Source organism: Haliaeetus albicilla, chromosome 9, assembly GCF_947461875.1.
Source record: "Haliaeetus albicilla chromosome 9, bHalAlb1.1, whole genome shotgun sequence".
In the NCBI taxonomy this organism is placed as follows: Eukaryota; Metazoa; Chordata; class Aves; order Accipitriformes; family Accipitridae; genus Haliaeetus; species Haliaeetus albicilla.
Window position 1 is genome coordinate 33,076,558 of NC_091491.1, and position 23,049 is coordinate 33,099,606.

Genomic DNA, 23,049 nt, shown 5'->3' on the forward strand with positions numbered 1-23,049 from the left:
GCAGAGAATTTCTTACTGGGAGTTTCTTATTCGTAAGGTCACACTGGAGAGTTGTAGGTCTTAAGGAATAATGGGCTGGGGAAGAGTGAGTCCTTAACTGAAATGTACTAGTGACTGTATTGGTTACCACCAAATATGGCAAAAGAAAAGTAGATAAGTCAGCATAATTTAGGCTGATATTTTTTAAGGAGAGCACCTTAAATAAATCCGTATTTATTGTGTTAGGCACCACAAATTTCTTTGGAAGTTCATTACTGCTAAATACCATACCACTCTACCTCTGTAACTTTATTTGAACTTGGAAATCTCTCCATTAGGCTGCCTGTGCTTGCAACAATAAACTAAAGGTTTTCAAATTGACTTAATTGTTCCCTGAGGGTGAAAATACTGCTTTCTTAACTGGCTTTTGGCTGAGTCACAAACGGTTTATTTTCATTCCCTCACAGGCTCAGAAGGCTCCCCTAAATCCACACTTTTTTCCATGGACTCTGGCAGTGACGTATATTTTCACAAGAGTAAGCTACAGATACGGCATTATTCCATATATAATACACCTTATTTACATGGCATCTTTTGATTATTTTATCATTTAACTGCTAGCTACTTTAAATACATAAGTAAGTTGTGTAACTTCCTCAAGTTGCTGTGTTGGCTGTGATGCTATCTGAAACCAACACAGCCTGAAGCCTCTTTGCAGTGGTGGGGAGAGGAGCGGGGTCAGGAGGGCTGGTGTCCTTTGCTCATCACAGCTCAGACACTGCTAGACTAGGAAATTAAAACTGGAGCTGCTAAACGCTCCCTTATCTCCTTGCTGCTCCCTGTTTGTCCTCAATGCTGACCAGGACAAGAGCTGAACTTCTTTTACTCCAACAGTAGGAGAGAGGCTTTTCTTCTTCCCACCACTTCTCTACACTCCTTGTAATTTTTCTTTTCTGGAACCTCCAGCAGGGCAGGGGCTGCTGATCTTAAATTTGTTTAGTATATGATACTTTTCCACTAGCTATTTCTCACCTACTGCACTGTAGTGTCTCAGCTCCTACTGAGACTTGCCTCTCCCCCAGAGGGGGGAATTGTAAAAGCTAGGGAGGAAAAAATTTGAAATCCTTTTGATTTGGGCTAAAAAGTAGGGTTGACAGCAGCTGTGTGTTTTGAATTTGATTGCTTTATTTCCTGTGGATGTTTCTGGAGCAAGGAGAAATCTATAGTTAAAACCACAAATTTTTATTCATTTTTTATAAGATATGTTTCCATGAATTTGTGCATATAAAGCCATTGATTTGCTCCAGCTATTATGAGCTGCTTCTGAGCAGCAGAGCACTGTGGAACCACCTTAACAGATCATTCCTACAGATTTATAGTGGCTCCTCAGAGCATGCTGGAGAATGACCCAGATAATTTAGGACTACTTTTCCTGTGTTTTATTGTACGGTTTATTCTATGTATTATTTTCTACCTTGTCTCTTCACTTTTATGTTCAGCCAGACCCATAAAACCCTTTTTCCTCTGAGTTCCATAAGGAGTTTAGAATAATTTTAAAATGTCACATTGCAAAGCTTGTTCTACTCATCAACTATTCTAACTCATCAGTGAGGACATCAAGTCAAACCTAACGCTAGATCACTTTGTACCATCCCTGCAAATATACCTTACCTCGTTCAGTGAGTATCCAGCCATGCCTGTGAGTTTTTACTGAGACTAATTGAAATGAATCTTTTCATACACGTACAGAACATTACAAAATAGCCAAAGTCAGCGATAGCATTGAACACAGTAAAGTGGGCATATCTAGATGCCAGAAGGATATTTGTAGCAGACAGTGCTCTGAAAGCACCTGCTGCCAAGAGTACCAGCACCAACACAGGTTTCCAACACATACATTATGTCTTTGAAACCCTGGCATTGTATACTCCAAAGGAATCACAGGATAGGGGCTGCTCTGTGGAGCATACCTTAGGGGAATCTCAAAGGTGAACAAGATTACCAGCGCTCAGGAGTGCAGGTTCAAACTCAGTTTGACAGAGTCTAGAAGAAGTAAGACTTATGAAAAATATAAATCAAACTTAAAATCATCCTGAGACTTGCAGTCACCACCTCAAGCTGCCTCAAGCCTAAAGCACCCTCAGACCTTATGAAAGGCCAGAAATTGGCCTTCTAAGAGCAGTGGATTGGCAGACTGGAGAGAAGTTGGACAGCAAATCTGCCAAGGCTGCTTCTTGTGCCTGAAAAGTAACACCACTGCAGCCAGCGACAATGGGACAGAGCACTGGACACAGGCCTGACTCTGGGGAGGGGAGGAGCTGAGGTAGCAGCTGTGGCAGTGGAGGCTAGGAATTGCCATTGCGTCAGGTGGCCAAACAGAAAGCAAAGGGAGTTTTCACCAGCATGCAATATAAGGATACAACCCCATTCCCATTAATATAACACCCTTCTAGACAGGCACTTGTAACTCTGTCCTTCCCCAGGAATGTCTCAGGACTATAAAAAGAGGTCTGTCAGCTTTGGTGTTTAGCCAAAGTAGGATGTATGATTAGAAGCAGTTCACATCTCATATCACCACAGTGAGCAAGCCCAAATCAGGCTTCTTACAGGCTCTTCTAAAAGGTACCAAACCTCAGCGACGAGGTACTGGCTTTCTACCAGTCATGGCCACTTCTTTCGCTTTTCCCCTGGTGTATCCTTGTTTTCTTCCTTTCCCCCTTACTCCAAGCACTGTTTTTTGCTCACCTGCCATCTCCCCCAAACTCTGATCCACCTTCTTTACAAGACATACTGCTCTCTCCCTCAAAAACATCTTTCTCTGGTAAGGGCTCTCAGGCTCAGCCCCTGAACCCCGACATCTGTCCCCAGGTTCAGGAATCCATTTTTTTTCCTAATACTTTCAGTCCCAGGTCAGACACCTTTTCTCCCATCCTCCACTCACAGCCTTTTATAAAGTTCAGCTACTGCCAGTCTAGCCCAAGCTCACCATCAGGTTTCACTAGCAGCAAGAGTGTTTTGCTCTTCAGCTGTTTCTAGCTTGGCAGTGAAGCCACAGCCCTTGTCTCAGCGCTGTTCAGATTCTGCTTAGGCACTGCTCTCCTTCACGCTGTAAGAAATGAATGCATTGCAAGGACCACTCAAAGCTGTGGAGCCAGGCAACTGTCTCTTTCATCTGCTGCTCACATTCAAACTGATCAGTGCTATGTAACACAAACTCCTGCTCAGGTTGTGGTAAAACGCCTCTTTGAGAACCAGCTACCCACATCTCCCTTCTCTGGCCAAACATAGCAGCACTAACAATTAGGCGACATTAATACTGGCCACTTAAACTTGAGCTCTGTTATACCCTTGCTAGGCAGTGGAATTGGGTTAATAGGTGGGATCAGCAAGTTAAGGCTCCCCTATTGGAAGGATAAATTAAGATTAAAAAATGGCAGTTTGTTAATAATTACGCTGATAACTGAGTTACACGAACCTTACCTCTTAGAAAGTTAACTCGTCTCCCTCCACTGGTGGGGCAACTGAGTCCTGCATGCTGTCTTGTCATTAGTCTACGATCACTCAGGAACTTTGTATACCATGCAGTCAAGAACATGAGTGATGCTTTTAGGTAGTGGCACTCCTAAATAAAGCTGTACTCCAGATCCTGACTGGTGTTTGTTGCCCTGAACAAGCTTTCTGCAACTGGCTAGTTGCCTGCACATTGACGCTGTGCTATACCCTCTGAACTCCTACAGAATCATAAACTCATCCCTTACTGTTCCTTTATAAATAATGACTGTGAACTGGTTTGAACTCAATTGAGCTAAAAAAAAAAAAAGCAAGCAAAAACTGTTGGCTTTGTAAGATTTGGTCTCAGAGAAGGTACCTTCTTGGTAGAGCTGATTAGACCAGACCTCCTGATCTGAATTACTGTTAAAAGGCAAAAAGGCACCATAGTGTAACTCACCTCAACAAATAAGAAAAATTTCTAACAGCATGATTTCAACCTAGTAAGACACCTCAAAGGGCTAGGGGTCAAGGATGAAATGAAACTTAGCTATGCATGTTGGAAAAAGGTTAAAGAGCTGACATTTCTTTTCTTAGGTACAATTTTTATCTACAAATCTAACCTAAGAAAATGACTTGCTGATTCAAACCATAGTACCCGTATCTCCCACCATTAGATTTACACACAAAGCTGCCTTAGCCGTAATGTTTTGAGTGAAATGGCAAAGCCGTTTTTCAGACCCCACACTTGCCATCTCTTGTCCTCCAATCACTATATGGTGTGGCTTTTCTGATCTGCCTGGCCTATATCATTAGCTGTAACAAACACCCAGAAGCAAACCCAATATTCCTTGTAGAGTCCTACTCTCAAAAGGATGCTCTTGCTTTATTCTGTCTGCAGTGTGTTTCTGCATATGCAGCCATAGACCTCTCTCTCTCTCTTCCACTGAATATTTGAGTTCACGGTGATTTTTGCAGGTACATTAACTGTATTTTTCACAAGTTGAAACTCAACTGTCTCCAAATCTCCATAAATCTGTTTTTTCATGACACTGAGGTTTGTTGTTCCTTTCAATTTAATTCAGCTGCAAACATTATTAATGTAGTATTTCACAATGGTAAATATAATGGAGATACTGAAGATAAAAAAGAAGTGGGGAGATAATGACATTTACAGCATAAGGATTTTATGAGGAGGGATTTCCTCACCTTGGGTTACCCACAATTCCCAGTTCAAGGCTGCCCTGACAGCATGGACTTGAATGCAGATCTCACATCTGATGATACATGGCTCCTTAACAATGCACTAAAGGAAGTGTGTGTAACCCCAATTCAATTAGCATATTATCTCTTTTTTTTTTTAACCAGAAATTTCATTCTAGTACTGAAGAAATCTAATTTACTGTTCACAATGCATTTTTCTCACCTGAAGACATCTGGCAAATGAATAAATTAAGCTTTGAAAAGAGCCAGCAGCAAGACTTTTAATCAAAGGCAAATGAGTAACATTAAGTGCATTTTGGCTCATACTCCAGGATTACAAGTTGCTTGGATAAGCATCTTTTTCTAGTTTCCCAAGTTATGTCTCAGCGAGCACTATCTGAAAGTAAGAGCAAATTGTTCAAATGGAAAATATAAGATTGTGACAATAAATGTTCAAACTGAAGGTAAATATTGAACTATTTTAATTCTGAGTAAATGGCATAAAACTCAAGCACAGCCATAGCGTGTCAGATAAAAGTTCAGCTAGTATCCTGTACTGTTTCTGACAGCACATGATAACAGATGCCTTAGGAAAGTTTGTAAGAACGGGACAAACCAGAAATACTGTATTGGTATTAAACAATCCAAAATTAATTTTCCTGCTGAAAATTTATCCAATTGCTTTTTGAACAGAAATAAATGTTTAGTACAAGTCCTGTGATGAGGCATAGCTTACCAACAAGGCACATGCAGTGCAATCCCTTCTGTTTCTTTTGAGTGATCTCCCTTTTTGTTGCATTTAACACCTGCCAGTCCTTCCATTGGAAAGAGAGTGAACATTTCTGTTGCCTCCTGCCTGTTCAGGGTTTTCTAGACCAGCTCAAAAGTATAGAAATAATTTCCCCAAATGTGCTATGCTGGTGCAATGGACAATATTTTTTCAAAATTTTATCCCATACCTGTCAGGTTCCCCCACTACACACCATTGATTCACTGTTTCATACACTAGAGCATCAACAGGGATAATTTTGCCCGAGCCTTTGACACAAACCAGTTTCCCAAATAACTTGTTTGAACAGAAGGGAAAAAACATCAGCTCTTGCTTTTAATCTTTGGATGCATGCAAAATCTACCAAACTTTTGCACAAGGCTCTCTTTGTCTCTAGTTTCTGCTTTTTCCTTTTGCCAGGATAAATAGTTTCCCTGGAGTTTGGCACACAGCCTGCCATTTGGTTGTGGCACTAATATTGCTACCCAGGAGACCCCTATCATGAAACAGAAAGAAAAGCACAAGAAAAAAATTAGCAGAGGATCCTGTTATCAGGCAACTTGGCAATATTTTCCTTAACTGTAACCTTAACAGAACTGAGCGCTATATAATGTTAGGCAGCTCTCTCCTGTCATATCCATCAACATTAAATATTTTAGGCTTTCTGGATTCACACACTCTCGCTATCCTGCAAACATGAAACAAAGCAACCACCTCTCCAGTTCTGTGATGCGAACTCACTTTTCCCCAAAGGAAAAAAAAAAAAAAAAAGATGGGGTGGAGGGTTAGTCACTCCACTTAAAAGAAATGTTACATCACTCCAGTCATCAGCATCAGGGCGTACACCTTTTAATCTGGCAGTTCTTTGATGGCGTAATGCAGACATGTACCTAGGAGCTGTAACCAGTGGGCAGCTAAGTCATGACAAGATGATGGTCAGGAGAGAAAGCAGCACTTGGAAGGGCAGGAGGGGAACAGGAAGGGCTGTGGGCAGGGAACGAGGGAAGTCAGTAGAGCCAACCAGAGATGACTCTGCTGTCATCCCCCAGCAGCACCTGGCCTGGGATCACTTCAGCTCTTTCCCCATAACCTGCAAATTTCTCCACTGCCAGATGTCAGCCAGTCCAGGAGCTGGAGGTCTGTAACCCTGGACAAATACTGCAAGAATGATCTCTGGGAGGGGAAACAGAGTTGTTCTCCATCCCAGAAGCACTCCCATGCTTTCCAAGGGAGTGGAGGAAGAGCAAAGTTAATTTTATCAGATTTTCTGAGTTTCTGTTTACCTTCCACCATCAGCTCTCTTCAAATCTTTATGGGAATACATGGGTGTAAGCTGGTGTTGCAGGTTTCCAGATCTATGGCACTAGCCCAGAAAACAGGGTCTGGCTGCTTGACCCATGTTGGACTACTCCATACAGGAGGGTCCACACACCACATTGGCTAATCCTGAGCAGTGGAGCCAAAGTGTTGTGGAAGATTGTCTGGAAACTCAGTCTCCCAAAGAGAGAGCTGGGGGACTCCTAGCCTTCAGCCAAGTTTTTATTAGATTCTTCAAAATCAAATGTGCTTCTTTGTACTGCCTGGTAGGTGGACAGGGTCCCTGAGTGGCTGAAATGGGCAGTAAATTACAAGATCTTTCCACCTTGTGCCACTCCTGAGTTCTGCCTAGTCACAGGGAAGCTATCTATCAATGGTACTGAGTACAGCTGCAGTCTCAATGAACATAATGTTCCAGCCCTTGAGCACAACCCCCTTTACACACATCTTATCATTAAGCTTCTTCAGTGCATGGCAAGATGACAGGAGGAGCAGGTAAAGGCAGTGAGAGGCACCGTCTCTAGCAGGGTTAGTGGAGAGGAGCAGGTGTGGGAGGGTAGGGTGGAGGACAAGCGCAGATAAAGCTGGAAAGGACACTGAGTAGAAGTGTATAGGCCCTGGAATAGTATTTGATGTGCTGTGCGGAGTAACAGGCAGGATTATTTATGCCAGATACTGATTTTGTGAAACCCTTTACTGTTCTGATTTCCCTTCCAGCCCAGCAAGCCTGCAGATACTGGGTTGTGCTGGAGCAGACCACTGCCAGAGCTACAAGGCATGCCAGGATCTGGTCCAGCTCAGCCTGATTTTCAGTAGTTCTCACTTCTTTTTAGTAACATTTTAAATTCAGAAAGTTCAGATGTACTACAATGATTTAATTACAAATAGTTTATATTGCAACATAAAAGCACTTTTAGTCCTCATACAAATTCAACCCTAAGTTTACAGCAGTGTTTACAGGCAGCTCTACTCAACTCCAACATTTGAATCCTTTCCAAAAGTGATTTACATTCAAGAATACTACAGCACTTTGCTTTAACAAAGCTATAGCTGAACTTGGCTGACACCTCCAGCTGTATGCTTAAGCTGTCTCAGTCTTGAGTTGAATCAGTGCCAGTGAGCAGCTACATTAAGTAATAGATATTTTAGAATTCCTGCATCATGTCATCATTTATGTCTTTTCTGACACTAAGTTGCCTCCAGTGCACCCTCCATAGTTACTGTGTTCTTCTTTTCATGGTCTGGAGCCTCAAAGAACAAATAAATCAGGTCTTCCAAGCTCCCTCCCGAAAACTCACCGGTCATTGTTTTCAGCTCAGCACTGATTCCTCTACTAATACTTGTGCAGAAAAGAGTAAAAGGAGACAGAAGCTTGATATGATGAAAGGATGTAAGCAGTGGGATTTCAGGATGTAAGCACTTTCCCAAAACGGAAGGTGAATCCTGAAATAGAGTTTATATGGATAAAGGCTAGGTGGGAGTAGGAACTGAAACCGGGGAAGGAGGTTTGGAAAGAGATTGAATGGAGAGCAGGAAGTATGGTATGGGTTGTAATGAAAGAAGAAAAGGGCCCAGAGAAAAAGGGGAACATCTGAGTGTTCAGATAGCCCCTCGACACTGCCTTCCAAACTCTCTACATTCCTCTGCTGTGAAGTTAGCAGTGAAACCCACTGGCAAAGTGAATATCTCACCCTACATTTATGCCTCATCTAAGCAGGATTGATAATGGGCGTGATTCTGCCCGATAGAAACCTCATTTAAAAAAAAAAACAAACCACAAAAACCAACTAACAAACCAACCACTTGGCAATACATTGTAACAATGGTCCCAAGTCATGCATTCCCATTGCTAGTAAACACTAAATTTAAGTTTCTCTCTTTAGCTTTAGATTGACTCTCTTTACCTTCTGTGTGGGAGATACTTACATCAGATTCAGATGTTAATGCACTCACATTCTAATGTGTTTCTTGGGTTTTGTTTGTTTGTTTGTTTTATTTGCAACCTGTCAACAAATTAAATTGTCTAAGTTCAGGACAGTAAAACCAAAATAGGGCTTTAAAAGTGCATTTTCCAGAGTCAAATTACTTGAGGTCATCAAACCACTCACAGAAATGATGCCTACTCAGATCTTGCTGAGATCCTCTGTTGAATTTTACTGAGGTTTGCTCAGGAGTGAGCATTATGACGACTCTGCTTGGCTAGAACAAGGAGACACAGCATGTTGGCTTCAGCTGGGAACCATAGCATCTTGCTTCAAGTGCTTTGCAAGAGGAAAAAATAGTTAAGATCCTTGCAAGAATATCTGGGAATTTCACAAGGACCAGACCAAAAGTACTGGTAGTCTGGATCTTGGCTTGCATCCGCTTTCTGAATAGCCTTGGGATAGACTAATATCAATATCCTGGCTAGTAAAAGAAGGTTTATAGGTTTGAGAGGAAATTCACTGAGGTAAAGGTAGCTGTCTCATGCTGGTCTGTGATGTACTGCAGCCTAGCATGGAATGGCACAAACCCTGTATGGGTGGGGCTGCAGCGTACCCCCAAAAATGGGCCCTGTGTTGATCTTTGCCACCCCCTCAGGGAGCCGGAAGGTGAATGCCTGCAGCAGGCTGGCAAAGAAAATAAAGAGCTCCGTCCTTGCTAGATGCTCCCCCAAACACACACAGTGCCCTGCAGAAGGAAGAGGGGAAAGACAGTAAATATCTAGGAATTTTTCAGTTTCATAATCACTTTGTTCATTCTTGTTATAAGGCGAGGGTTTTTTCTGTTCAAGGCCAGGATCATGAAAGCCACAGAACTAAAATTTTGTGAATTCTTTCTCAGAAAGATCCCACCCAATGTCATAGGTTAGGAGACACTAAATGAAAATCTCAATGAAAATCCCTCAGGTACCACCATCATTTCTTGCTTGACCTGGCAGAAAATTATTTTCCTTTTATGGGAGATGTGGAAATTCAGGGTCATACACAAAAATCTGCCAGCTGTTTGCACATACTTTCTTAGTGAGTTTGAGTCAGTGGATCAAAATTACTTAGCAATAGCATTTGCCATTGAACAAAGGCTTAGTGACTTTACAGGCAAAGCAAGAGGCCTACTGTTAATTTCCAAGGGTTCCTCATTGGAACCAATGGCATGAGCAGAACAGGAAAAAGCCATTTGCATTAAGAAACCACTTCTGGATGGACATCTAAGTGACTAGTCTGCTATATCAACAGAGAAACTAAAACAAAAACAACAGAGTAGGAACTTTACTGCTAAGTGTGATCTCTAAATGTTCATTGTTATCTTATTTCCTTCTTTTTCAACTGGATTTTCAGTTCTGTAAGCAAGAACTTAATCCTTTGTTTGCCAGGATGCATTCTGCTTTTCTTTCGGCTTGTTCCTTTAAAAGGGATTGCAAGTAACTCCAGTACACACAAGACACTTTGCTTGTCAGGGAAGAAAAGTACATATAAAGAATACTACAGACAAAACCCGTGGATGACTGCAGCATGCAACAAGCCTAGGAGGTTCAGGAGTTTGAGTGGGACTCCCACTACTGTGTCCTAAGAACAGTTTGAGGTCAGACAGCACAGAAGCATCTCCCTTGGCAGAAACAAGCCAGTACTGTTCTTTAAAAGCAGCAAACAGCAGAGATAGATGATGTTATCTGAAGAAATACCTTAGTCTCACACTTCTGTATTCTTCATCTAATCTGCTGGGTCGGTTCAAACTGTCAGTGCATTTACCTGCTGAGAATGGTAAGAAGGCTTCTCGAGGTACAAAGTTTCCTTCTTTATCCAGAAAATGGCCAGGGTTGAACTGTCGAGGTGTCTCCAATTGCTCAGGGTCGTACAGAACAGATGTTATATTTGGCATAATGATGGTGCCCTGCAAGGAAAAAAAATGTTGATTCAGTTCCAACTACTAGCCTCTTACCCATCAGTTTCTACCTGGTGGATAAAACTACTGCTTGTTGCCATTTCTTTGTAATGAAAGATATGATGTGGTTAGAAGGCCATTTTCCTAGAAAATTTGATTTGTGATCATGTTCTGAGTTGGAAATTATCGGTTCTCAGCCCTTCAGCTATGTCAGTGGGTCTTAACAGCATTAGTGATGTTGGTACAACTGCATTGTGACCACTTTTACTACTAATCTTAATAACACTTCTAGTAGGACTCTTTTGTTGATATGCAGGTCCCAGCGTTGGAAACTTCCTTTCAGGCTTAAGAGACAGAAATGCATCCAGAAATAACTGCAATACTTCATTGACAACAACCTCTGAGCCCTGTTAGCAGTAGTACTTCAGGCTTTTTCTTTACTGGTTGTTCCCAGCAGACCAGTTCCTGTGCCTTAGCTACCTGCCTGTCAGAAGCAGACAGAACAGAGTGAAACCTTCACCACAAAATGAGTTAGGTGGGGCCAGTCCCAGATGCTGGTAATGGTGCTGGCCTCACCCATCTCTCTTGCAATAGAAACAACCAATTCCTGTTTCTTGCTACTGTTTTACAGTGAGAACTGGCACCCAGCACAGCTTATGTCACTCTAAAAAATGCCTTACTGGCTGTGACCAAGTGTCTTAAGCAGCATTTGGGAGCAACTCCCTCACTGTCAGCTGTAGCTGACAGTCTCTCAGTTGTTACAGATTCAGGCAGGTCCCTTAGCTCATGGAGTCAGTGGAACTATGAGCCATCCTCTCACAAGTCTTCCCCATCCCAGGAGTGCTGGCGGTGCCAAGTTGGGCATGGATGTCTTAACCAGTGTTTTGGCAAAACAGTTTCTCCTCTCAGTCCATCCCCAGCCAAGCAGAGCTGGTCTCTGCAGTTGTGCTGTGTTGATCAGCAAGGCAGGAGCTCAAGGCTTCTGTGGCAGGGGCAGGGGTCTTATCAGCTGTCTGAGCATCAACACGCTGAGTAAGAGACTTATTTCATTCCTGGAGCCACAAATGGTAACCCTTCCCCAGGCACTGTGTTCCTCAGTTATATGGAGAATAGTTTATAGATGGAAAACGGGTTACAAAGCTGGAATAAAAGCCAAATATCTCTCTGCTGAAGAAAGAACAGAGGTTGGAAATACATCTGTAGCTTTTTGATGGGGAATCCTAGAAATATTGTGTCCCTCACACACTCTGAGCATGCCAACAAAGACAAAGTTGCTGAAGCGTTGGATCTCATGAACCATAGCATTTGTATAGGGCAGTTTTTCCGATCCTCATAGCAAATTACCTGGGAAGGACCCAAAACAGCATCCAGCTCCTTCTGCACTTTCTCTGTGGAGAAATATTCACCATTTCAGATGGGAAAATGCATAAAATACTTAACTGGTCTCTTTTCTTAGAGCAACAGGAAAATGTATTATTTCAACATAGTACATTAAGTCTATAACCTGTGATTTAATATGATTTAATGCCTGAGGTTTATATATGAAAATTAAAATAACCAGGAAAAAAACCCCAACGGTGTGGTCCAGAATCATAAGCAAGGGCTATACTATACTTATTCCATCTCTGACCTTTATCTTACAGAATGCTTGCTGGGTGTAGGGCAGGTCACTCAGCTCCAGGTTTTGAAGGTATTTAGGGATTGCTTAGTTTACCTCAAAATTTAAATCTCATTTGCAAAATTGACATAAATTCCTCAGATATTAACTCCCAGTGCAAGGGGTGACTTGAGCAGAGTTGGTCCGAGTATGGCAACATACTGTATGAACAAACAACACCTGAATCAGACTAAAACTTAGGATGCAAATATGCACTCAATGACACAGCCTTTTCAGCCTTGTACTGAGGCTGTGGGAATACAAGTATCTCCCTAGCTTTCAGTGCTTGAGCACAGCAGATGGAAGAGCCCCCAGCCCCAGGAGTACCAGAGTCTTCCTTAAACCCTGGCCATATCCTTTGTCTTCCTGACATAGAGGTGGATGAGGAAACTCAGCTGGGATCTACGAGGTATTCACATAATTGGTGTTAATTAGATAAGCAATCTCTTTTGCGATATTATCTCAGACAGGGACAGTTTGTGTGTACTGCCAGCAGCTCTTGACTGAAAACACCACTTCTACATATCAGGCAGCCAGAATCCTCCCTTAAACTTCTTTTTCTGCTACTACAGTCTTTCCATCCCTTGTAGATGTTCCACATTCATATTTTGTTTTCTCCTAAGGTTTGTGTGCTGCTTTGTGAACAAACTGCAGCAAACATTACCAGTTATTTAAAGACTAGTTGCTAACACTATTGGCTGGTTACAAATAGAATATGTTCTACTGAAACTTTGAGGCCACCCCTGAGCAACCCATATTCCACAGATGCCCACTGCCTAGCCTTGTCCATCAAACACTCAGCAAAGACAGAAAGGAGTCACTGCATTCTTCAAGGAAGTACATGGATTTGCACTGTGCAAATTATCTTGCATCTCTCTACCTGTTTCTTGACAAGAAAGACAGGAAGAGGCAGCCATCTCTACCAGTACCATGGGCCTTCCTCAGGGCAACCTGCAGCCCTTCATAACCTGCCAAGATCTGTCCAGCTGGTTTGTCCAGTAAGGGCTCCAGTGGGTTGTTAGGAGTATTGGTGTGCTCAGCAAGGAGTGCTAAGTCAGGAGGGGAAGAGACCGTAGGCTGACTGTGTGGCAAACACAGCAAAGTTGTGTTAGCACTCCTCATACCTGAACAACGTCTGGTGCAGACAGGACTCATATTAGAGCTCTGATCTCTGTTCCTGCTGCCATCAGTCAGCCTGCAAACTCTCCACACAGAGCACCTCACTGACTTGTCACTGCAAAGAGCTAACTTTTGTCTCACCGCAAGTGCCTTCAGCCACCTGGTTTGGTCAGGTCATAGGATGGGCCTCCAATTTTTTCCTTTGCTGCCACTCTTTGTGTTTTCAGAGAGTGAGAGCCAGGCTCAACTAGTGGCTTTTGTGTCTGTAACTCATTATATTCAGCCATCATTAGCATTTGTAATACCCACAGCATTTCACAGCAAGAATCCCTCTCACCTTGGCTGTCTGGGTTCACTACCATATAGAGCAGTCCCCAGTACAATGTTGTGCTTGAGGTCTCTGATCCACCGAGAAAAAGATCATTTATAACATATACCAAATTGTCTTCATCATACTTGGGCTTGATCCCATCTTTAGACTGTAGATGATGATAAAATGTTGAAGTTAAAGCATATAAAGCATAAGTTAGATCATCCTGTACACCTCCTGTGTGAGAGTCCTTATTTCCACAGCTGGCATGTGCACAAAGAATATTCAAAATTACAGTTTTTGATGAGTACTAAGAGATTAATAGTTTCCCAAATAGACCTGGTAAGTCTGCATTGCTCTTTTTCATGAGGTAGAATATTCTTTCATTAAAAAAAACAGGTAATTTTATGCCTGCTGACTTACTCGCGAAAATTTTCAAAACATAACACAAGTTTTGCAGTTAGCCTAAAGTGTACTTCTAAACAAGTGCCCCACAATGTGTCACTCAACAGGCCTTGGTCTCTCCAATATTCTATCAAATGGTGCTAGCAAATACCAAAGGAAAACCTATCTGAATAAGAGAGTCTCAACAGAACACCTTGAGAGTAATTTCTTCTCTCAGTTCAGGATAGATGTGAACTGGTGGGAGAGAGGTACCCAAGTCTTTTCTTCTTATAAGGAGGGAGTAAAATATAAAAAGTTAGAGAAAATACATTTGGCAAAAACTTTTTAAAATAAACAGATTGCAATAACTTGCACCCCGACACCAGAGAAAGCTGCATCTTTGCCTTTAAAATGCTTATTTTAGTAAATCTTGTCATACTCATTCAGATATAGTGTACAAGCAGATGTATCAGCTCCTTCCAGAACCCATGAACCAACACTATGAGAACCTGGCAGCCTGACTAGCTGAAAGCTTATGACCAGAGGTAGAAGCTACATAAATTTCATCTACCCTAGGAAAAAGATGCTTCTTTTAGTTTCCAAAAATATCCAAAAATGACTAAGTTCAAAGCAGAAACTCTGGTGCACTTAGCAGATCCTCTCTGGCTCATGAGTCGTTTCATGCTATGGAAAATAATAGCCTGGGCAGCGAAAAAGTTTAACAGCTTATTATGGCATTGTTTGTGAAATTGTTTCCTAGGCTCTCCAAGCCAACCATGCCTCAAACTTTGGGGAAATTAGAGGTAACACAGGGACAATAGGCTTGGGACCTCCAAACACATCCCATTTAGGACCTACTGATGACAGCATCCATCTGCCAAGAGAGCAGACTGGTGTGATGCATAAAATGCCTATTCCAAGGTTGATCAAATAATCAAGTAGGCTGGGATCGCTGAGGTTTAACTGCTGAAAGGGCCTGGGCTGGAGGTGGAAGGACTATTCTCTTTTTGATGCTGCAGGAATGATACCAAGGGATTTCAGGATAGCCTGGGAATCCTTTAAAGAGTAGAGAATCTCCTCAGACCAGGACCTACAAAGAGTTTTCAGTAAAGGGAAAATCCTCCACGAATGGTTCCTTCCCAAGGGAGGAACTACACAGCTGTGTGACACAAGGACAGCCAGTGTTAGGACACATGCTGAAACCCAAAGAAGCATGTCAGCTACTTCAGGGTAATTATCTATGCACGTGTATTTAAGCCCCATTGTAAACATGAGGTACCCTGATGTAGATGATGAGGTGGTCTACCAAAGTTATGTAACGTACAGGCATAAACTGTCTTGTATTTACAACAGGATTGAAGTATACACATGGGTATTTATGGAAAACAGATGATAGCTCATGAGTTCACACCCTAACATACTTTGCAGTAATTCTTTCATGTAACCAAAACATAAAACTGGATGCCTTTCTGGGAGGCATGAGTTAGTAAGCCCCAAGCTACTGTATTCACATTAAGAAGTCTGTGAAACATAAGAAACTGTGATAGAAGGAGTCAAGCTGGATGATTTAATGGTCTATTTGGCCTTATACTGCATACATGTGTGATCAGGCAGAACTAACACTTACTTTCTCCATCTCAGGCAGGTAAAAGTCAATGAAATCCTGTGGTTCATCTGGTATCCCTCTCTCCACATGTCTTCTGATCTTCTTCCTTGCAAAAGAACTCAGGACATCATAGCAAGATAACACTTTCGTATGAGGACCAGGAAGACGGCACATCAGCCAGGGGAAGATTTCGTACAGCTGCGGGAGTGACATACAAGGTGAATTATTTGTCAGTAACAAATCTGCTTTTTTAGAAACACCAAAAGGCTGAATTGTCCTGTCTGGAAATGTTGATACTGGAATAAACAAATTAGCATTTCTTTGAATTGATTTTTGCCATCATGTGGGAAAACTTTACTAGTAATTTTTACACAGTTCTGGGGGTCAAGGCAATACTGACAACACTCTGCTCATGCCAGTAAGTTTACTTGACTAATGCAGATCACTAGAAGACCTTACTCCTGCACAGTTGGAGACCCTAGCTCCCACAACTCAAAACATAAGGACATCCTTTCTGGATACTGTGTGGCTACTAAGATTAACAAGTCTGCAGCCTCAAGAAACTGGTGGAGTTTGTGGAGTTCACAGAAGGAAAGTGTAGACTGGGTATCACTCTAAGTGCTAATTTAATTTTCTGTCAGAGTCCTTGTGACTCCTACATGACCAATAATTGTTCGGATGGCTAGAAATATTACATCTTCAGTCTGCTGAGTGTATTTATACACACATTTGTCAGCACAAAGTATTGTCCTCTAGCTTGGAAAGTTCTCTCTTCACAGCATCTGCCATTCCACCCTGCCAAGCAAACAGCATTTCTGTCTGTATCTCCTCTCTTTGTTCTTTCAGACCTAACAAGCAAAGTCTCTCTAATTTTAAGTGATAGTTTGTAGGTCATCCCATTAATACTTCTCTACATTTGTTTCATGCCAGACTCACAACATAAGGTGTCCAAGACCCAAGAATAGGTCCCACAGATTATTACACACCAGAATGTACTTCTCTGGATCTAAAGGGAAAATAGTGCTGGAAACACTCTAAGATTCTGTTTGCCTTTTTTCACCCTGTTATCTGCTAGTTTACACCAGTCCCTTTCCTCTTAGCTTTTGCACTGAAATGTTCTAAGCTCACAGCAGATATTAATCTCATTAATTCCTAATATATCTCATAATTTAATTTTGTACTATTACAGTTTGTTCCATTTTTATACCTCCAATCCATAGTGCTTATGAGCTCTTGCAGTAGGATATCCTGAACCTCCTCTGTATTGTTAAGTCTCCTGGCTTTGATCATCTACAGATTTAATCTATTTTTCTATTTTTTACTATGGGAAGGTTGTATAGTGCTACCCTCATATGATAGATTTGTTCAAAAGGTTTACTACCACATCAGCATTTTAGTTTGCCTTTTTCTATAAAATTTAAATATCAATGGAATTTGCTATGCCCCCCACAGTCTCCACTACACCCAGCTTGTCCTTCTTTAAGGGTCTAAACCACAAAGTCTAATTCGTGGGGAAAACTTCAAGTGCACTTCAAGACATTCAAGTGCAAAGTTGGCCTTCATGGTATGTTGTGGGAGGTACCTACCAAAAAATCTCTGACAGAACTTTAATTGTGAGACTGTCAGAGAATATATGTATTATTTTTGTAATGTGTGAATTGCAAGCTATAATGAAGTAATGGAAAGATTCATAATGAATATTTTATTATTTGTGAGGGAGGAAAAAAAAATTGTTAGCATACAATTTGCAGAGTAGTAAAAAGCAGAACAGTGAATTCAAAGACACCCATTTTTGGAGAAGTAAATAGAGGTGGGAGGAGCAGCACAGCAGAGTTCAAATTTATTAGAAACTCCAGTCTCAAATTAAGTTTAAAGGTTTCTGTTAACAGTCTCAGAAATGCTGAAAGACTTAAAGCCAGGAGTTAACAGAGAGATGTCCCCTAAACTTGCAAAGAAACGAGTGTTCTTAAAAATGGCCTCAAAACCAAGGAGGCAGTAATAAGGTCCCCAAGGACACCTCTTAGCTCCCAGTTTGCATTTGTCAGTTGCTCTGTATTTAGTGAAGACCCATTTTTGTATCTGCACTTTCATTTTCTACCTATTTCAGAAAAAAAATAGCATATTATTTACTCACCTGATGAACAAAGCTTCCTGCAAATCTGAGTAAATTCTCCATGGCACTGATCAGTTCATGGAAGGTTTTGTCCTCATCAGAGAAGTGATATCCAAAAACCAGAGCACTAATTACATTTGAAATAGAATGGAAAAGAGGGAAAGAAGGATCCACAGGTCTTCCTGCAAACACAGTAACTGGTATTCACCCTCAATGTTTTCTTCAGGTGTTCGTTATACAGATAGGACAAGATGTTATTAGAGATTACATAAAATGTTCTCTTTATCCAGCTGGGGCATGAATGGGGATAGACATGTGGCATTAATATGTATTCATAAAAAAGAAACATAGTCTTAGAGCAAAGGACACTGTTAAGCTGTTTCCTAATAGCTCTAAAACAATCTCATAGCCCTTCCTGTGAAATAATGTTGTACAACTAAGATCCATTAGCGGATATCATATCAAATCTGCTGTCCTCAGTTATGTGGAAGAAGACAAGTCAGAATGTGAGAAGGAAGAAATGTCACTGGAGATGAGCTAAGAGAAGACAGTGACAGACGTTAAAAAATGTAAAAAACCTCATGGCACCTAATGTCATAGAAATTTAGAGAAATTACTAAGCTCTGCAATACTCTTTAGTTACCTATTGTAGGCAGACTGAGAATGGCTTGGCTGTGCAGTTCAGTGACATCATATCATTGTACAATCATATCATAGACAAACGATAAGCCCATGGAGATGGAATTCCAGAAGTTCCCAACTTCATTAGGTTTATGAACAACTTTTTAAGAAAGAAATTACCACTTGTGATATTATGCTCTATCTGCTCTTTGGGCTTTGGTAAGTTTGAATGTATCACCCTGGATGTACCCTGACCCTAGAAAGGGGTAGGTAAGTTTGCATACTGAGGATATGGATCCAGGACTGAAAAGGTCTGATTTCTTAGCAGATAGATACCTTCTAGGTTCACAAAGAACTCAACCAGGTGAGAGGCCTCCTCTTGCACTTGATACTCCAGGCCTTTTTTCCCCATTCCCAGACGCGTAGAGTCATTATACCAAAGCGCCTCTGCTGCTTCCAGGAGTGACCACTTGCCAATATAATACTTGAGGGTATTCCCTGGCATATTAATATTTGCCATAGACATGAACGATTAATTTAAAAATATATTATAAAATACATGGAGTAAATCAGGGAATATACCGTGATGCAAGTGTCTTTAGGTGAAATTATCAGTATCAGAAATCATAGCCAAACATACCCAAACTATAACTAGGCCACATGTTCTTGATATTGATTGTAGTTAATCTCTGAAAAGAGTGATCTAAGGATTTGCTGACTGCTCCATTTCTTGATGTCTTAAAAAAAAATAAACAACTTTAAGATGCCTTTTTAGAAGATCTGCTTTAGCCATACTCAAGTAATCATGCTCAAGACAGGAATAACTGGATTAATTTCTACAGAATGGTGTACAGGGCCAGGGTATGTTTATGGAGATATAGATCGATTAATGTGATGCTTGTAGATTGAGGTGATGAAGGTGAAGTATAAGTGACATTTGGGCCCTGTTTCTTCTCTGGAAGGGAGACAACTCCACTGATTGTTAAATTGCACTAGTGGTTACGTGAAGAGCCCTGAACTGCTGCTGTGATGGGGATGCTTTACCTAGCTTTAAAAAAAAAATCTGTATTTGCTTTGGTATAGCAAATACTGGGGAGGAAAAAGAAAAGACTGCAAACTGCTGAAATAAATACACTAAGGAGAAGTGGGTTTTCATGTGTCACAGGCACTCTCACAATCAAAGGGTATTCACCAAACTTTTAAGAGTGGCTGCAAACACAGCAATGAGACCTCCGAGGGAGGATGATATAGGTCTCTTGCTCATGATGGAAGGTGTTTCGCAACCATAATACATACAGTTACCAAACATATAAACAAGCTTTGCATTCATGTAATGTACAGCAAAATCATGGGCAGCAAATCGGATTATGCTGGGAGGAGGGCAAGATTGCTGAGTTCTGAGCTGGGATCACGTATGTCCTGAACACAGCAAAAAGGTCACCTAGAAACAACCTGGTTTGGAGTGTCTCTCAAGCTTGGGAAAGGTCAGTACAAAAGGCATCATGGCAAATAGTAAGTTATTCTCAGGACCTAATGGAGGGCTTGGACAGTATTTGATGGAAGAGCATTCTGAACGGGAGGGTAGAGGGTCTAACAAGTCAGAGTAGTTTGCCAAGTCAGCATTCCTTGTGCACTGCTTATGGCAGGAAAATCTCACCTTTTCCTTTGGCCATTGCTCTAAAGAAAGGTGACACCATCTGCCCAGAAACATCTTCAGGGTGCGTAGTCACACCATCTTTCACTACTTGATATCCATTCAGGATGATCACTGGGGCCCACCCAAACCACAAAGTATATATGTTATCATAAGTTTTTGCCAGCTGTAAGTGGAAAAGGTACCAGAAAAAAACAGATGAAACCCCATACATCTCAAACAGACGCTGCACCTGCTATTCACTGGCCCAATGGCTAGTTTTGTGCTGAGAATATGATCCCCATTAATATAATTATAGCTAGAAGCAGAAAGAGACTGTTGTTTTTCTGAGAACGAGGCTTTCAGCAGCCAGTTTTATTTCCCCAGGGGGAAGTTTTTTTTCTTTTCAAAGCACAGGCTGCAACAACACTGCAACAAGAAAACTTTGTACTTTACATTGCATCACATCCAACCCCAACATTTGTATCTCATTAATTGAACAGCCACACTCTGCACCTCTCTGGGACTCTATGCCTCCAGCTAGTCATTCCTTTGCAAAAGGAAACCAACTGATTAAACCTGATCCATCTGTGTGCTCCAGGAGCGGAGGTAGAAACACAAACTAGGCAACAGCCATGAAGTGCCAGTGAGCTGCAGCTGAGTCCAGGGTTTCCTCACAGTATTGAGGAGGGCACTGACCACTGGAGACAGCAGAGGTATTCAAGCAGGGACAGGTGTATGACACAAGAAATGCAATCATTTGTGCAAAAAGCTTTGTCCAAGAATGGGCCTTTGCTCCAACACACCCACGATGACACAGAAGAGGTGGTAGACAGTGTCCAGAGTGCCACCTGAATTACATCCAACTGATCACACTAGTCACTTGCTTTTCCTTTTAATTATTTAGATACTGGCTTTCCTCTCCCTGTTACAGCATCACTGCCTGAGTCTGCACTGCAATCAATGATCTATGCTTGAGATAGCATGCACAGATCTGAATTAGAGGTCATCTACAAACCATTAGAAGAATTACTGCCAGGGTAGAGGGAGGGACTGAGGTGGCCTGGGGAGGAGCAGCTGTCTCTAAAAACAAGTGGCAAAAAAATAGTTTTAAGGAGGTGTTGGAAGATGGGGAGTGTATGCCCTTTCCATATTACAAGCATACATACCCATGCACCATATTACCCACTTCATGATCAAATTAGATAATGCCAGTGCATCAGAATTTTAAAAAGTAACACATATGGACTTATCAGCAATGGAGAAGCATCTTTTCAATTATCGTAATTCTCTGACTTTAATAACAAGTCAGAAACCGTGTCCCCAGGTTTATTTGATTCATAAGGACGTTAAGTTTCTCATGAAGATGACATATTCAACAGCAGAAGGTGACCTGCATGTAGGAATCAAGTTGTTCTTTATATGTCCACACCTTGTCTGTAACTTTCTGACATTAAAGACTTCACTTTGCTATTAACATATCAGTTTTCTTTAAGCTGTGACTAAAATTAACCAATTAAGAGCATCTTAAAAGAAATACCTCCATCAGAAGATCCCGATGAAACTGAAAGTTCAGGTGCACCAAGTTTCCAAGCAATGGGAGAGGAGTTGGTCCGGGAGGGAATTGCTTGCATGCCTTTCGGAGTTTGAAAAACTCAACAATTAACAAAAAAATGATCAGGACTAAAAAAGCTTGACTTATTGGCAGCATTTCAGAACTAATTTATCAGCTTGTCTCTATCAAAAGGAAGGTACTGGAGATTGGAAAAGGTGATCTTCCTCCTTGTTCCACCAGTTCTCTCTACAGACTGAGTTCTGTAAAGCCTCGGTTCCTTTCCCTCCCTCTGTCCTTCCCTCTTTTCTTTATCACTGCCTGCCTTTCTCCTGCACCCCATACATTTCCTGTACTGAGATACATCAAGCTGATCCCTGACCAAAAGCATACCTAGCTGGTTACAGCAAGCCACAGTATGAACATATGGAATCGCCTGTACTCAAGGTATTTGTCCTGAAGCTTGTGTTAGGGAACTGCTGGTGTGCATTGGGAGATCTAGATTGGAATGACACCAGATGAGAGCCTGTGTTGACCACTGGATGTGAGATGAGTGAAACTCAGTTTCATCCACCTTGGGAACTTTAAAACCATACATAGTTGTTTATCTCGGAATCACTGAATTCAGATTATGAGTTTTACATGTCAGTTACAACAGGTTAGATTTTCCAGGTGCTTTAGTCACAAACTTTATTTAATTTATTTTTAAATGTGGTTGTAAATTCAGATTTGCCTGCTAGTACACACAGTTCACACCAGCAAAACCAACAGCAGTTGCAGACTAAGCATGCAATTGGAAGACAAAATTGTTACATGTAATTTCTGAAAAATTGGCCTTGAGTGTTCGGTCAAACTTTTTTCCCAAACATTTTCATCAAGTGAGGATTAATGACATGGAGATAATGCTTAAAAACTCACATTATAATTAAATAATAATAATTTAAAAATCAGAATATTAAAATCTGTTACATTTTAAAAAGAATTAAATATAAAATTCCAATTGTGATTATTTCATAATTTTTTAGTATGTAACCTGATTGAAGGTTTCATTTTCCTTGGTTTATTTTCTACATTTTTATCAATTTCAGAATCCTGGCTATTATTACTAGTTATCAATAAGTTTACAGGACATATCAACGGTCTGTCCTCTGATAATGAAGGGATTCACACCTAGTTTGAAATACAGATGGGGGAAAGCACTGTGTGTCAATCACCAGAGGATCCTATCTTGCATTGCAAAAAGAAAGTGTCTTCACTAAAAATGAAGTACAAGTCCAAACAAGAAATTGCCCTACCCTCCAACACCTACATAAATGTAGTATTTTGCAAACCTGGCAACATTAAGAAAGTAACGCGACTCAGTGGTATCAGTCCACCTCCTTCATTTGGCCAAACTTTGCAGCTATTGTAGGTCCCTACATACCTCCATTATACAG

The 23,049-nt window shown here is 41.2% G+C and overlaps 1 protein-coding gene and 1 long non-coding RNA gene across 2 annotated transcripts in view; one reads left to right on the plus strand and one right to left on the minus strand.

Annotated features, from left to right (window-relative positions):
* Window positions 1-15,906, plus strand: part of LOC138686886 (uncharacterized) — a 30,757-nt gene extending 14,851 nt beyond the window's left edge. The window contains exon 3 of the long non-coding RNA XR_011326217.1: window positions 15,730-15,906. This is a non-coding gene — a long non-coding RNA (uncharacterized lncRNA). The remainder of the gene's footprint in view (window positions 1-15,729) is intronic.
* LOC104320889 (cytochrome P450 2J6-like) lies at window positions 8,822-21,772 on the minus strand. Its single transcript, XM_069792518.1, is given in 12 exon segments — window positions 8,822-9,427; window positions 10,486-10,629; window positions 11,824-11,864; window positions 11,866-11,938; window positions 11,941-12,006; window positions 13,732-13,873; window positions 15,716-15,892; window positions 17,829-17,989; window positions 18,765-18,848; window positions 18,851-18,912; window positions 20,073-20,248; window positions 21,602-21,772. Coding segments are annotated over 12 exon segments (1,476 nt in total). The 3' UTR covers window positions 8,822-9,248.
* Window positions 21,773-23,049: the final 1,277 nt, after the last annotated feature.